Source organism: Ptychodera flava, chromosome 7, assembly GCF_041260155.1.
Source record: "Ptychodera flava strain L36383 chromosome 7, AS_Pfla_20210202, whole genome shotgun sequence".
In the NCBI taxonomy this organism is placed as follows: domain Eukaryota; kingdom Metazoa; phylum Hemichordata; class Enteropneusta; family Ptychoderidae; genus Ptychodera; species Ptychodera flava.
Window position 1 is genome coordinate 14,246,044 of NC_091934.1, and position 13,078 is coordinate 14,259,121.

At 38.8% G+C, this 13,078-nt stretch overlaps 1 protein-coding gene across 1 annotated transcript; it reads right to left on the minus strand.

The window, feature by feature from the left end:
* Window positions 1-1,030: 1,030 nt before the first annotated feature.
* On the minus strand, window positions 1,031-11,736 carry LOC139136823 (mucin-22-like). The gene is made up of 11 exons (XM_070704659.1): window positions 10,691-11,736; window positions 10,004-10,293; window positions 9,538-9,605; window positions 8,787-8,944; window positions 6,064-7,271; window positions 5,443-5,510; window positions 4,686-4,843; window positions 4,175-4,222; window positions 3,275-3,594; window positions 2,039-2,155; window positions 1,031-1,878 (listed from the first exon to the last, which is right to left on the minus strand). The coding sequence occupies exons 1-11, from the start codon at window positions 11,586-11,588 to the stop codon at window positions 1,837-1,839; spliced, it is 3,375 nt and encodes a 1,124-aa protein (XP_070560760.1). The 5' UTR covers window positions 11,589-11,736; the 3' UTR covers window positions 1,031-1,836.
* Window positions 11,737-13,078: the final 1,342 nt, after the last annotated feature.

The window sequence follows — 13,078 nt, forward strand, 5'->3', positions numbered from 1 at the left end:
TAACACAGAAATTTTGACTGACCCCCACTTACAAAGTTAAATATCAATTTAATTGTAAAGTTTACAAAAAATACACAAAGGTAAAGACCTGGTGTAGGCCTACCCGCTACATTATCGACGATTATCTCACGACAGTTGAAAAAGGTGAACCAACAATTGAAAATAACAACAAAAGTATAGATTTTAAAGCAAACGTTATAAGCAGAATCCGACCATATAGTATTGTTTAATTTTGATCGGTATCATGATAGGGTTTTCAGTAGTATATCTGACTGCACAGAATTTGAACGTACAGAGGAAGAACACGCGAGAGGCTGAGGGGGAAGTGTCAGAGGGGTGTCCCCTATCTTGCGTGGAAAATTTTCAGAAATTAACATGTGCAAGTATAGCCTGGTGAAATCTAAGAGGTGTTTTTTATTTATTTTTTTTAATAAGTAAAACTGTTACAACATCCCAAGGGGGAAGAGCATGAGAGGGAGTACCCCCTCTCGCGTCGAACATTTTGAAAATTGATGTGTGTAATGGTGCATTCTGAGAGGTGTTTCAATTTATTTTGCACTCGGTAAAACTGTTTGAAAATGACATTGAACACTGATATATTTATTACATTTTTGCATGATCAGTGTTTGAGCCACAGTGTTCAACAATAAAAGAACGACAATACATTTTATAAAAAAACAACAGTTCTATTTGCCGGAGAAGACCAAAGAATATGCAGGAATGGAAAATCTGCAACCTCCTTGTGTCATTTGCAAAATCTTACATTTCTGTGAACGATAGTAGCGACAATACATGCACGTAATTGGAGAAGATCCTAGTGAAGCTGTTAATCGGTGTGCAATATTTGCATAATGACACACTTATAGACGCTCCCACCTGTCTGACGAAATCTAAGCTTACGGGTCGATCTTCGTGTACTCGTTGATTGACCAATGATGGACAAGCTTCTATTTAGTTCAATAATATCATTCTGTTCAATTCACGTATCCGCAAACCCATGTCACACACAAATAAATAGATTCAACACTGCTCTTTATCAATTTGCTTTTTCTAATTTTATTTGGCTATAGTTTTACATTTAAGAAAATAGCATAGGCACTTATATATTCGTTACCACGACAACACGTGTAAGGTGCCCTGTATATTATGTTTGATGTGAACTTGAGAATAATATTATTGATTTCTCTTGCTTCGAATTACCTTAATAAAGTATACAAAAATATCACACTTTCTATCAAATTGAACTGAATATTAGTATAAAAATATAGGACTTGGTGCAATTTATGTATTATACCACACAGTATCAACGTTAACTATATAAAGTCCGAAAATACTTACACAGAAAGTTAAAGATACTTTTCATATATTTTCATATTAAATCCCGTCCTAGATATTTACAAATACTAAAAAATAAATGAAATGTCGTTGTCAGATTAAGAAAATGTTGCATATCACAGAACAGCATGACACACATAAGGTCTGGAATTGCTGTACATGAAAAACGTCGATAGCGTATGGAACAGAGTGATAATGTAGATAGAAAGAGAGACTTACGGCAGATAGAAGTTACATTACGCAGGTGTTATTAGATAGGTAGAAATGAGAGAGAGAGAGAGAGAGAGAGAGAGAGAGAGAGAGAGAGAGAGAGAGAGAGAGAGGATTATTTATTGCACCGAAACTTCTTATATGGCTTTTCTTTACTGACTACAACACATTCGTAGTTTATTGAGTTAAATTTCAATTGTAAAATTGTTCACAGTGTAAATCGCCGTTTGTCTTCTCGTTGGCTACACAGCGATCGAAACACTTCATGACTGACTTGTCAATTTGTTGAATTTAATCGTAGTAGCCGTATTTACTGTATCGCTGGTTCGCCACCTGTAATAAACAGACAAATAGAGAGAACAGATTTATTAAAATTACACTTTCGGGATATTTTTTTCCATTTTTAAACTGACTTGTTCCATTTTCTTCACAGAATGAGAAATGCGACTATAGACTCTTTCTTTTACTATAGCAAAAAAAAAATGCGTCTCACCTCTTGTCCGGTTGCAACATATGGAGTTGTAAAGTTTCCTTTCGTGACCTCATAGTCGATGGGTGGCATATGGCTAGGTCGAAGGTCAATCTGACGAATTGTTTCAGTGTATTTCTTCTGATGAAACAAAAAGCGTAAATATACACTTGTAAACTTTGGTATATATTAGGAATCACAGTAAAAGATGTCCTTTATAATTTTGCCAATTAAACAGGCACTCTGATCGCTGTTTCTGACAAAAAGCGAAGTCCGTAAGTACTGAGATGAAGGGAAATACGGATGAAGAATAAAAAATGACAAGAGCACAATGCGGCTTATACACAGCAAGAAAACTACAGGCAGATTTCAGTACATGCCTGTAACAGGGTCTGACCAGTACCTGTAACAATCCTTAATAAATAACCTCTGTCACAGGATCTGTAAAAGTGGTCAGATATCAGGGTGTAAGAACAGGTCTGTATCAGGCCTGGTATTAAAGGAATGTATACAGTGATGTCATTCTGAGTGTACCCAGTGTTACTACCACATGACTGAAATACTAGTGCACAAACAGTACATCTGTCATCGTCGAATTTACAGGGCCTTTTACAGGGTCTGAAAATTAGTCAGATTTCAGGGGTGTACATTTTCAGAAATATGGGCAAATTTTGATGACAGAAATGAATACAGGCATAATTGTGTGCACATTAAAAAATATTGATCCTGTTACAGGCCTGTATACATATTGTTGTGTACAGTTCTGTAAATACTGTGATAGGACAGGCCGGAATTTTAGGTCCTGTCACATCACTGTTATGTCATCACAACACTGGCTACAGACCAGTACATCAGCCCCTGTCACAGCAATGGGACGTCTCTGCTAACACAGACCTGTACCACAAGGTTTTGTCAGGGTCTGTACAGGGCTTGTTACAGGGGCAATTTTTTTTTGTAATATAGCTTAATCACTCCTCGCAAACTAAAAATACAAAATTCAAAACATGTAACACGTCCTTTGCATAATCGGAGAAAATGATCTCATCTTAATGCCTATCAGGGAACCGTGATAAATAAAGTTCTGAGGTTAACAGGAAACAAAGCATCGTCTATCTGATGCAAACTCATTGCCATGTCAATATAACTTGGACTAGCCGTCAACCCACTTTTCCCCATGTGCATATTAACGCAATACCGTACACATGTATGCATATTTTGCGTACATATTACTGACCGCATAAATACACGTGTTATACTTACCTCTATCACGAACGGTTTTGCCAGCATTGTTGTCTTTCTGTACTCCTGTATACGATTATCAAACCCGGTCGGTAGGGCGACGATCCGATCGTTGTTGAATCTATCCACGAACTTTGTCTTCGAGTCGTCGGACGCCTGGGATTCTTCGTCTGCAAATCGCTCTCGCTTCTTTCCTGGTATAAACGTGCCCCTAGGGAATCGTTTGACAGGGCGGGGCCTCTTTCTGTTACACGTCACGTAAGAGATCGCGAGAATTATGACGAGAAGCGCCAATGCTCCACCTAGGGCAGCGGCCGATATTATGACTATCTTTTCGGAAACTGCATGGGGGAAAGACAAATGATGTGCGTTAATCAGAATCTTGTAATTAACGGCAGCAATTAGCGTACTTGATGTTCACTATGGATTTGCTCTGCGTGTTATGAGGCTTACGCGTAACTCACTTGTAATATCAAGTGAGTCTTAAAACTGTCGTCATTTAAAGGTATACTGTCACCTGTTCCGATTTTGCCACAGTTACCATGGAAAGAGAAAATCTAACCAATCACAGATTTTAAGCTGGTGGCCGCTTTTTAAAAACAGAGCCGTCACATGGGCATTTTGAATACCAAGGGAAGCCCCTTTGACCATATATGGGCATATTTAGATTACAGGTGACTGTATACCTTAAAGATTACAAACGCACAGACGATAGTACTTTCCCGCCATACAATTTCACAAAATGCTGCACAAGAACAGAACTTCGATGTTTCAAAAGTGTGCAATGGTCAAACTGTGTAAATTTTGTTGTAACCACTCAGAAAGTATAAATAAATGTCAATTTATTGGCCACATCTGCTTTGTTATGAAAAAGTCAAAATATTGTAAAAGACAAAGCTTTGATTAGATATAATGCCTCACCTCCGCCATTTTCGTTTCCGTTTTCAGTTGGTATGGCTGTCGTTGGAACTGAAAAGTTGTGACATACAAAAAAATGGAATGTTAATACTCTGTACATTGTTTGCGGGTTCATATTATCGAAAACAAAAAACCTTGTTTCCTCCTTCATCGATTGTGAATTAAATATCATTCTAAACTTGACAATCTCATGATTCATTTACTGTGTACAGACAAACAGTGTTTTCTTGACAATCCAAATTGACCATTTACGGCACCGCAGGATCTGATAAAATGAACTGGCCTGTGTTTATATTACCGTAGTATGATCCGAAAACTTGATATTCTTCGCGATTGCCTTTAGTTGAAATGTTGGCGTTTTGAACGTCACGTGACAGCTTGCTTTAAATATTGAAAATGGGATCTTTACACTCAACCTTCGACATGTGTCGTGATATGAAAGTTCTCATTCTACACCTCGCCGAATTCGCCCTGACCTTGGTGAGATACCCTATAACACTAGCTTTGACCTTACCGACTCGAACAAACTCGACGACATCTGTGTTCACGACCATCTCTTTAAAAGTTTCGGTATTGTTCATTCCTTCCTTGAACGCTTCGGCGACGTCTTCTTCTACCACTTCGGCTGTCTGCTTGACAACCACGTCGTATGTGACATGGACACTGCCTCTCCTACGAAAAGTAATGTTTTTCAATCACATTGTTGTAGTGGTTTTAATAAGCAATAGAGATGACTGTTAATTGCTTTGAAAGAAGTTTAACTCAGACATGTCATGGCACAGTCTTATTTCAATTATTAAGACGAATATACATGATTGGAATTAATAATGTATAATGGAATCTTTTACTTGTTCAAATTTTATCAAAAAAATTGTTTGGAGCCCCTATCGCTAAAAGTTGGCATATTACAAATTGCACATAATAAGACATTAATTTCCAACTTTAAAAAAGTCGTAGATAAATCACAAATTTGCTGATTTAACCAACATTACTGGAATATCCTATTCTCCTAAATAAGTTCCAATCGTTTAAATAATGATTTATTGTCAAAGTTTCTGCCCGTTTGCGACAGTTTGTTACAAAAGTGTCTCCAGTGAAACAAAACCACAAGAGATGCGTACGGCCGAGTGTCATATACCACAAACACTAATATTTTCTCTGCGATATATCATTAGAATAATATTTCCCATCCCTATATTATGTCGCTAAAGTGTCGAGAAACGTTTTTTCCACGTGAAGTACACTTGTAAGGTAATTCAGCAGCAACTTACGTGAAAGAGTCGACATTGATGCAGTTGAAATTATCCGACAATGCTGATGCATTGAACAATTCAGCCAGCTACAAAATACAAATTTGATTTGTTAGTACAGTCTTGTGTTTAACTTTTAAAGCCTAATCATTTGTAGTGTGATTGTTTGTCTGTCTGTCTGTCTGTCTGTCTGTCTGTTTGTCTATCTGTCTGTCTGTCTGTCTGTGTTTATAACAAACTAGTTGACTGTTCAAAGAAATAAAAGGCAGGGCAATAGTTTGCCATGATGAGAACTTGAGTGATTTTGACACGAGTATATGACACTTGATACATAACACTCTGATTTTGATATCATAATGGTGTATGTTGTATCTTTTGGTTGAATAGAAAAGCCTAATAGTATGAAGTATGAAAAGTCCAATGTCACGTTTATTTTCCCTGCATGTTGTAATAAACATAAGAACAGCAGGAATTCATATTAATTTCTGGACTGAAAGGTTGTGTCACAGTGGTCCGTGTAGGCGAAATATTAGTGTCAATACAGTATACAGAGTACACTAATCAGACCATGATAAATATAAATGCATTTAGTCTTCGTTTAGAACATACAGTATATACATGTTATACTGAATAGAATCATACCATAGATGACAACTGTGCAGCCGTTTCTCCATATTCGCAAGTTCTGGGATTAACCAGTGCATCTTTCCACTCGATTCCAACCTCGATGATCAACGTGGATCGATACGATTGGCCAGAAATTGTGCCCTGGCAAGAGCCCCTAGTGATAGTGGGTGGACAGGTCGGTCTGAAAGTTGTTTCTGCGAGAATTTCACTCGACGTGGTAGGGCCTTCAGTGGTCTCAGCAACTGTTGTGGGCATGTTTGTAGATTTAGCAAGGGTTGTATGCTTAGTGGTGAAAAGGCTTGTTGTACGTTGGGTTGTTGCAAGCGTGGATAGATCAGCTTGCGTCGTTTCTGCCGGTTTTGTCGTTGAGGGCGTTGTCTGTGATACTGTTGTTTTTACCGTTGTTTTCCCCATTGTTGAGGCTTCACCTGTCGTTACAGCCACTGTCGTTGGTGGTAGCGATGTGACTTCGGTCGTCTTTGGAACTGTTGTCACGTCTTTTGGTGTCGTATTCGGTGTTGTCGGTTGTCTTGTAGTTCGCACAGTCGTCGGCGGCAGAGATGTGGTCTTGGTCGTATCGAACTTGGTCGTCATGTCACGAGGCGTCGTATTGTGGGTTGACTTGAAGGTCGTGAGCGAAACTTCTGTGGTTGCCGGCCGAGAGGTTTCTGGCATGGTTGACATTGGCTGAGTAGATTTATGAGTGGTGAGTAAAGTCGTTGGGTTATCAACTGTGGTCAACTTGCTTGTCGCAGATTTTGTCGTCTGTTGCATCGTCGTTGATTTAGTGGTGATCGGTAATGTTGTGAACACAGTTGAAGCAACCGATGTTGTTTTGTCTAGATTTGTGGTCAATGGCGCTTCTGTTTCCATCGACGTCGTCCTTTCTTCTTCAGCGGAGGATGTTGAAATCAAATCTTCTTGCATCGTTGTGAATATATACTGGGTAGATTTATGAGTGGTGAGTAAAGTCGTTGGGTTATCAACTGTGGTCAACTTGCTTGTCGCAGATTTTGTCGTCTGTTGCATCGTCGTTGGTTTAGTGGTGATCGGTAATGTTGTGAACACAGTTGAAGCAACCGATATTGTTTTGTCTAGATTTGTGGTCGATGGCGCTTCTGTTTCCATCGACGTCGTCCCTTCTTCTTCAGCGGAGGATGTTGAAATCAAATCTTCTTGCATCGTTGTGAATATTGTAGTTTCAGGTTGCTTTGTCGTTGGGACTGAAATAAAACGCCGATGCTAATATAAGCAAAAACCTTCCTGAATGTTATCACACAACAGAGTCTAAAACAATGTTGTAATAGTGAGATATAAACTAAACTTGAAAAGACTGAAACGTGCGAGATAACCCAAAAAATACGGTCTGTATTTTCTTTGAATGGAATATAACCATTGCAATTTTCTTCTAAAATATGTATGCAGGGAAGAAAAGAAAGCGTGAATATTTTCAGGTTGTTTTGATAAATTTTCATCTTGCTCATGTTAACGTTCCTATGATCACAATATAGTTTCAATTTTCTTCGATTACGTGTCAAAGGTCAACCCTAATCAAATGTCTACAAGCACTGGATAATGGTTATACCTTAATGTGAATAAATAAATAAATAACGATAGACTACTCATGCACTGTGCAGACAGCTAAAATGTATATATGTCAGTTTTGGAAAGTTAATCATTTTTTTTCGTTTCAAGCAACTAGGCAACTTTAAAAACGTTAAACGTTCAGAACGCTGTACCAAGCGTAACAATTCCATGATAGCTAGGGTGGGGTGGGTTGGGATGGGGTGGGGAGGTGGGGGTTAAGTGATTCAATAATTCTATCCATCATATAGTTCAGTGGTGAGTCTTAGACTAATACGCTGTGTTTATTTCGTTGGTGACACACACCAAGCAATGTTATAATTCCTCCGAAATCTTTATCATCAGTCATCTTTTTATACTTTATGACGCAAAAACAAATCACCTTATTTGAAAACCATTTAATCGTTGATGAAATTAACTAGTTACTCCCCGCATGTTACTTTCGTTCGTTTTATCTCTTTCGTATGTTTGTTCAAGGATATTCCCAAAAGGCAAAAAGTTTTGATGTAATATTCACACGTGAAAGATTTCTTATTCGTTGATGGTTTTTGTAAAATAAGAATTTGCGATACTTTTTGAATTTGTATAAATAATATCATATATATCTCTTTGTATCGCATACATATCAACTCGACCGGCATCTTCGACAAAAGGAACATGGTTATTATCCAGTAGTCAACGTTATTAACAAATATAGCTGCTCGCGAAATATTAGCCGAAATGACAGGTAGAAAATGCCAAACTGTGATGAGTACAAATAAAACATCAATCAAATTGCATTGAGGTAGTACACACCTCGAAAGTTAAAGACTTAATTTTTCGCTCAAATTTTCGCTCAAATTTTCCTCCAGGAATCTTTCAACTATTCATTTTCAAAATCAAGAATAAAAATCGTGGGTCACCGTGCAAATGTTGGTACTAGAGATACAACTTCTCAACGATTTACCGAGCTTTAAAATTCAAAATGACCGTCATCCCTGTGTTAACTCTGTGAAGAATTAAAATTTTTCGATTTTTGAAGAAAGACGGTGAAAGCTTTTCATACCCGAAGTGCTTCAAAATGAATCCCCTCAAGTGGTAGATCAGATAATTAAAATAAAATAAAATAAAATAAAATAAAATGGAGGGGAACACATGCATGTGATTACACTCACTGACAACAACGAACTCAATCGCTTCAGCGTCAATTTTCAGTTCTTCAAAGACAGCCGTGTTGTTCAATCCTTCTGACATGGCGACTTTGACGTCAGCCTCAGTCACGTTAGCGTCTTCTTCAAAAACGACATTGTAGTTGACTTCTACACTTCCCTGACTGAAGGTAAATAATAAAGTCGTGTTATGCCGCATCGTTGTGGTCACTGCATAATTGTGGAATCGATTAAATGCACCAGTTTTCTCCACGTAAACGCGACAAAATTAGGTTCTTTTAAGGTGATGAGGTTTCGCCCTATAAATGATGAGGTTTCTACTATAAATCAAAACAAAAGTACCGCAGTTATATTCAAAGCAGAAATGAAAGGTGTCTTAAATTTGGATTACAAATAATAAAAAATGATCTTGCGATTAAACAAACTTTTCATGTATTTAACATAAACACAAAAATTATAGTACAATTTGGAAGCAATTCTGACGGAAATTTAAGCAATATGTTGGTTTTTAGTCCATCCATATTTAAGTCATTGCCACGGGTCGGCAAATAAGCTTATTGTGATGTTCTTTTGTTCAGTTGTGTCCGTCCTACTGTATAATCGCAAGCAAAGAACGCGTGCCGGTAATATTTAGCAACCAAAGAAACTAACCAATGCGTAGTTTTGTTGCAACAAACCAACACGCTTACGCATGAGTATGGTATTACATGAGCTTTTAAAAGTGTGAGATCTAAACACAGAAAACTGTGAGTTTTACCTGAATGAGTCAATCTGTATACAGTTAAACTCGTCAGTCAAGGAGCTTGCATTAAATACCTGGGCCAACTGTATAATTCAGAAACAAAAAGAGGTTAGAATGAGATGTCGACGACGTCATCTGTGCTGTTAATACATTTATTACTTTAACAAGGCGTAATTGCATCACGGAAATTAGAAATAACCATTCTTTATCACTTATTTGCTTGTTCCTAAATATAAATTGTTGATATTCGTATGACAAATCATCATTTGGACATTTAGAGGGCTACCATTGGACAATTTGAGCGAACATTTTCTCATGAGTTACATTTGCAAGGGAAGTCTTTCCAGTATATAGAACGAACTCTCTCCAGACTCTACAGTGTAATGTCTCTGGCTGCGTTGAGCGAATTGAATACCGATACAACTTTTTTCAGTTGATGTCACTTGGTAGTACGGAAGTGATAAATAAGAAACCACCATACCTTATATCCGAGATTTGAAGACATGGAATAATATGCACATGAACCTGCATTGACTAGCTCGTCATCCCATTCGAGACCCTCTTCGATGACTAGCGTTGAACTGAAGGCTGAGCCAGACGTGCGTTCCTCACAAGACCCCTCCGTTGTCTCCACTGGAGGGCATGTTGGTGATACAGATGTTGCTCCCGTCAAGCTCGTTTGGGTTGAAACTGGCTCGTCACGTGGTCTATTTCCGTCTTCAGGGGGCATGGTCTTTTCTGCTGTCACCCTTGGCTTGTCTGTCATTATGTCTATCCAATAAAGTTCAAATTATAAATATCTTGAAAGACGGTAATTTAAGTCACTTTAAAGCGGGTAATTTAAGTCACAGTTTTATTTTCTATCTAACATTCGATAGATTGTCTTAACATTCAGTGCAGTTGTATGTCCTATAAAATTCCTGATTGTCATACCAATCGTATGGAATTTTACTGTCATAATAAACACCAGTTGACTATATACAAGGACTTCTATACGTGATTACATTCAATTATGTTGATACAGACAACTGTTTTGAAGATAAGACATGTAGTTAATATACATACCAAGAATGTTTCCACTTCATTCTGTTGATCCAGTACAATCTTAGCATTCGACTTATCAAACAAAACGCAATCAGTATATATAGAGATTTGAAAACATACTGACCTTGACAAACAGGAAATATGCCATTCCATTGTCCATCATGACACTTGACTACTTCCATGCCATCGAGAAACTCTCCGATGTTGCATTCAAAGAAAATGAGCGTTCCATCCGGGAACTCACCAGGACCGAACCTTGGAACTTCCGGTCGGTAAAGGAAGTGTCCCTGAGCTGGCGGGCGAGGGTTTCCCGGTTGTGCTTCGGGGTCATTAGACTCATGTGGATTGTGTATAGGACGGCTGGGGTATCGTCCTTTCTCTGATGGTTGTTGATTGTCAGATTGTGGTGGATTTTCAGGGCTCTGATTGTCTGGCCTCGGTTGATCACCGTTTTGAATGGTGTCGTTTTGTCTCTCGGGTGGCACGGGATTTTGGCCAGGCATAAGCGGCTGCTGCTCTGATTGCTCAGGCGATGGCATCTCGTTTGTAGCAGGTTGTTGGCCACTGGGTCGCTGGTCTACTGGCTGACTTCTGGTTGGCAGTGGTTGTCGACCAGCAGGTGGCGTACTCCCATTATTTGAGTCATCCCCATCTACCTGCTGTCCTGTTTCAGTAGGTAGCGGTCCATCAGTTGGCCTCTCATTTGTACCAGAAGGCTGTTCCCCATTTAATGGCTGATCCATGTTTCCCAGCCCGGATTCACCTGGCCGCTGTTCTTGGTCAACCGGTTGCTGTCCCTCTGTTGGCCTCTCATTGGTATCAGGTTGTTGTCCATCAGGGCGCTGATCCATCGGCTGTTGCCCGTTTGGTATTGGATTTTGGCCAGCAGGTGGCATATCACCGTTTCCAGGCCTAGACTCGCTTGGCTGCTGTCCAGATTCGCCAGTCTCTGGTCTTGCGCTAGGTTGCTGATCTAAAGTCTGATTGCCATTTGGCATCGGTTGTTGGCCGGCAGGGGGCATTTGTCCATTGTCTGAGTCAGTATGTGTTGGTCATCAGATGGCCCATCCCATGGGTTTTGATGATGTTCGTCACCTTGTCCATTTCCATCGGGGTTTGTATCATCTGGTCTTGGCATCATGGCACCATCGTGGTCAATATAGTCCATGAACTGAACCGGTATATCAATCACCGGATTTGCAATGCGTTCGTTTTCCATTAAATTCAGAGAACACGTTCCTGTAATATGAATATTTCATAACACAGTTAACAAAATGGGGTAAAATGCTATTCATGAGTTCGAAAACATTTTGTCTAAGATTTTGTCTAAATGACCGCACTAATACTATAAATATTGTGTTCTTACCGACACACAATGGGATGGGAGAAGTCCAGCTGCCATCCACGCACTTGATGAATCGATGCCCGTAAAGCTGGTAGCGATGGTTACATTGGAATTCTAGCCACGATCCTTCTTCGTATTCCGGTATTCCGACTTGATATCCGTGACTTGGTACACCAGGGTTACGACAGTGACCTTGATATGTGAAAGTAATTAATAACATTTTGTCGTTAGGGCAAAATCCACTGATTCAGAGTAAAGATATTCAAACTTATTTAGCACTTCAGTTTCACTTTATTTCGATGGTTTATTACTTTTGCGATGTTCTGCAAAATAGTTTGCACTACCATAATGCATGATTTTCTACAGATTTCTGATACGAATACATGCCGCAATGTCTGTGCATCATAGCAGGCGACGTCATACTGTGAAAAATATTCTCATTCAAATGGCCCTTTCAGTAGACGGAACAAGACTTTGAGTAGAGAAATGCTTTACTTACGAACGCATCCGAAATGATAGAGTGGTGGGTGCCAGAAGCCGTCATTGCAAAGTGCCATAGTTGGTTGAGTTGCATCGTAACCTTGTCGGCAATGCAGTGTGACATTATCACCATGTCTTCCACGAGTGTCCCCGAAGAAACCATTGTGTATGTGGTTCGGCTTAGGGCATCCTCCTGAAAAATGAAAACAAAAATGGAAAATTCGACTCTTTAAATGATAATATGATAAGTTCCATATCCCTCTGCGACCTTTGTCAAAGTTTCCTCTTTTCTGGTACAATGGTTTAAAGCATAAGGCAAATTAAGTTGGGCTACTGTAAGATACCGGCGGTTTCTCTGACTGTCCAATCAGTAGTTTTTATAATTTCATTTTGTCGGTATATTCATCTGAAAAACATTTTGCCTTGACATTGATCCTCATCTACGTCATTACAAAACCATGACAACATAGCCAAAAAACATACCTGAAACACATTAAAATGATTTTCTGCTGTTTTGCATGAGGGGACATTAAGCAATATTTTTTATGTTTTTATTACAATGTGTCGACTCTCATACTCATTGAATTTTAAGAAAAGTTGTCTGAATTCTTATTATCTCCTGTGTTGACTTTTGTTTTATATTGTTTGTAGTTCGTATTGATTTATCCTATTACATGTACCTAAACT

Bases quoted from the DNA above. Each gene is read 5' to 3' on its own strand.
- LOC139136823 (XM_070704659.1), bottom strand. From the start codon at position 11,588: ATGCCCCCTGCCGGCCAACAACCGATGCCAAATGGCAATCAGACTTTA. The intron at 10,294-10,690 runs GTCAGTATGTTT...TTTATTGGATAG, and splicing joins CATATTTCCTGTTTGTCAAG to ACATAATGACAGACAAGCCA. The intron at 7,272-8,786 runs GTGAGTGTAATC...GTTTTATTTCAG, and splicing joins GATTGAGTTCGTTGTTGTCA to TCCCAACGACAAAGCAACCT.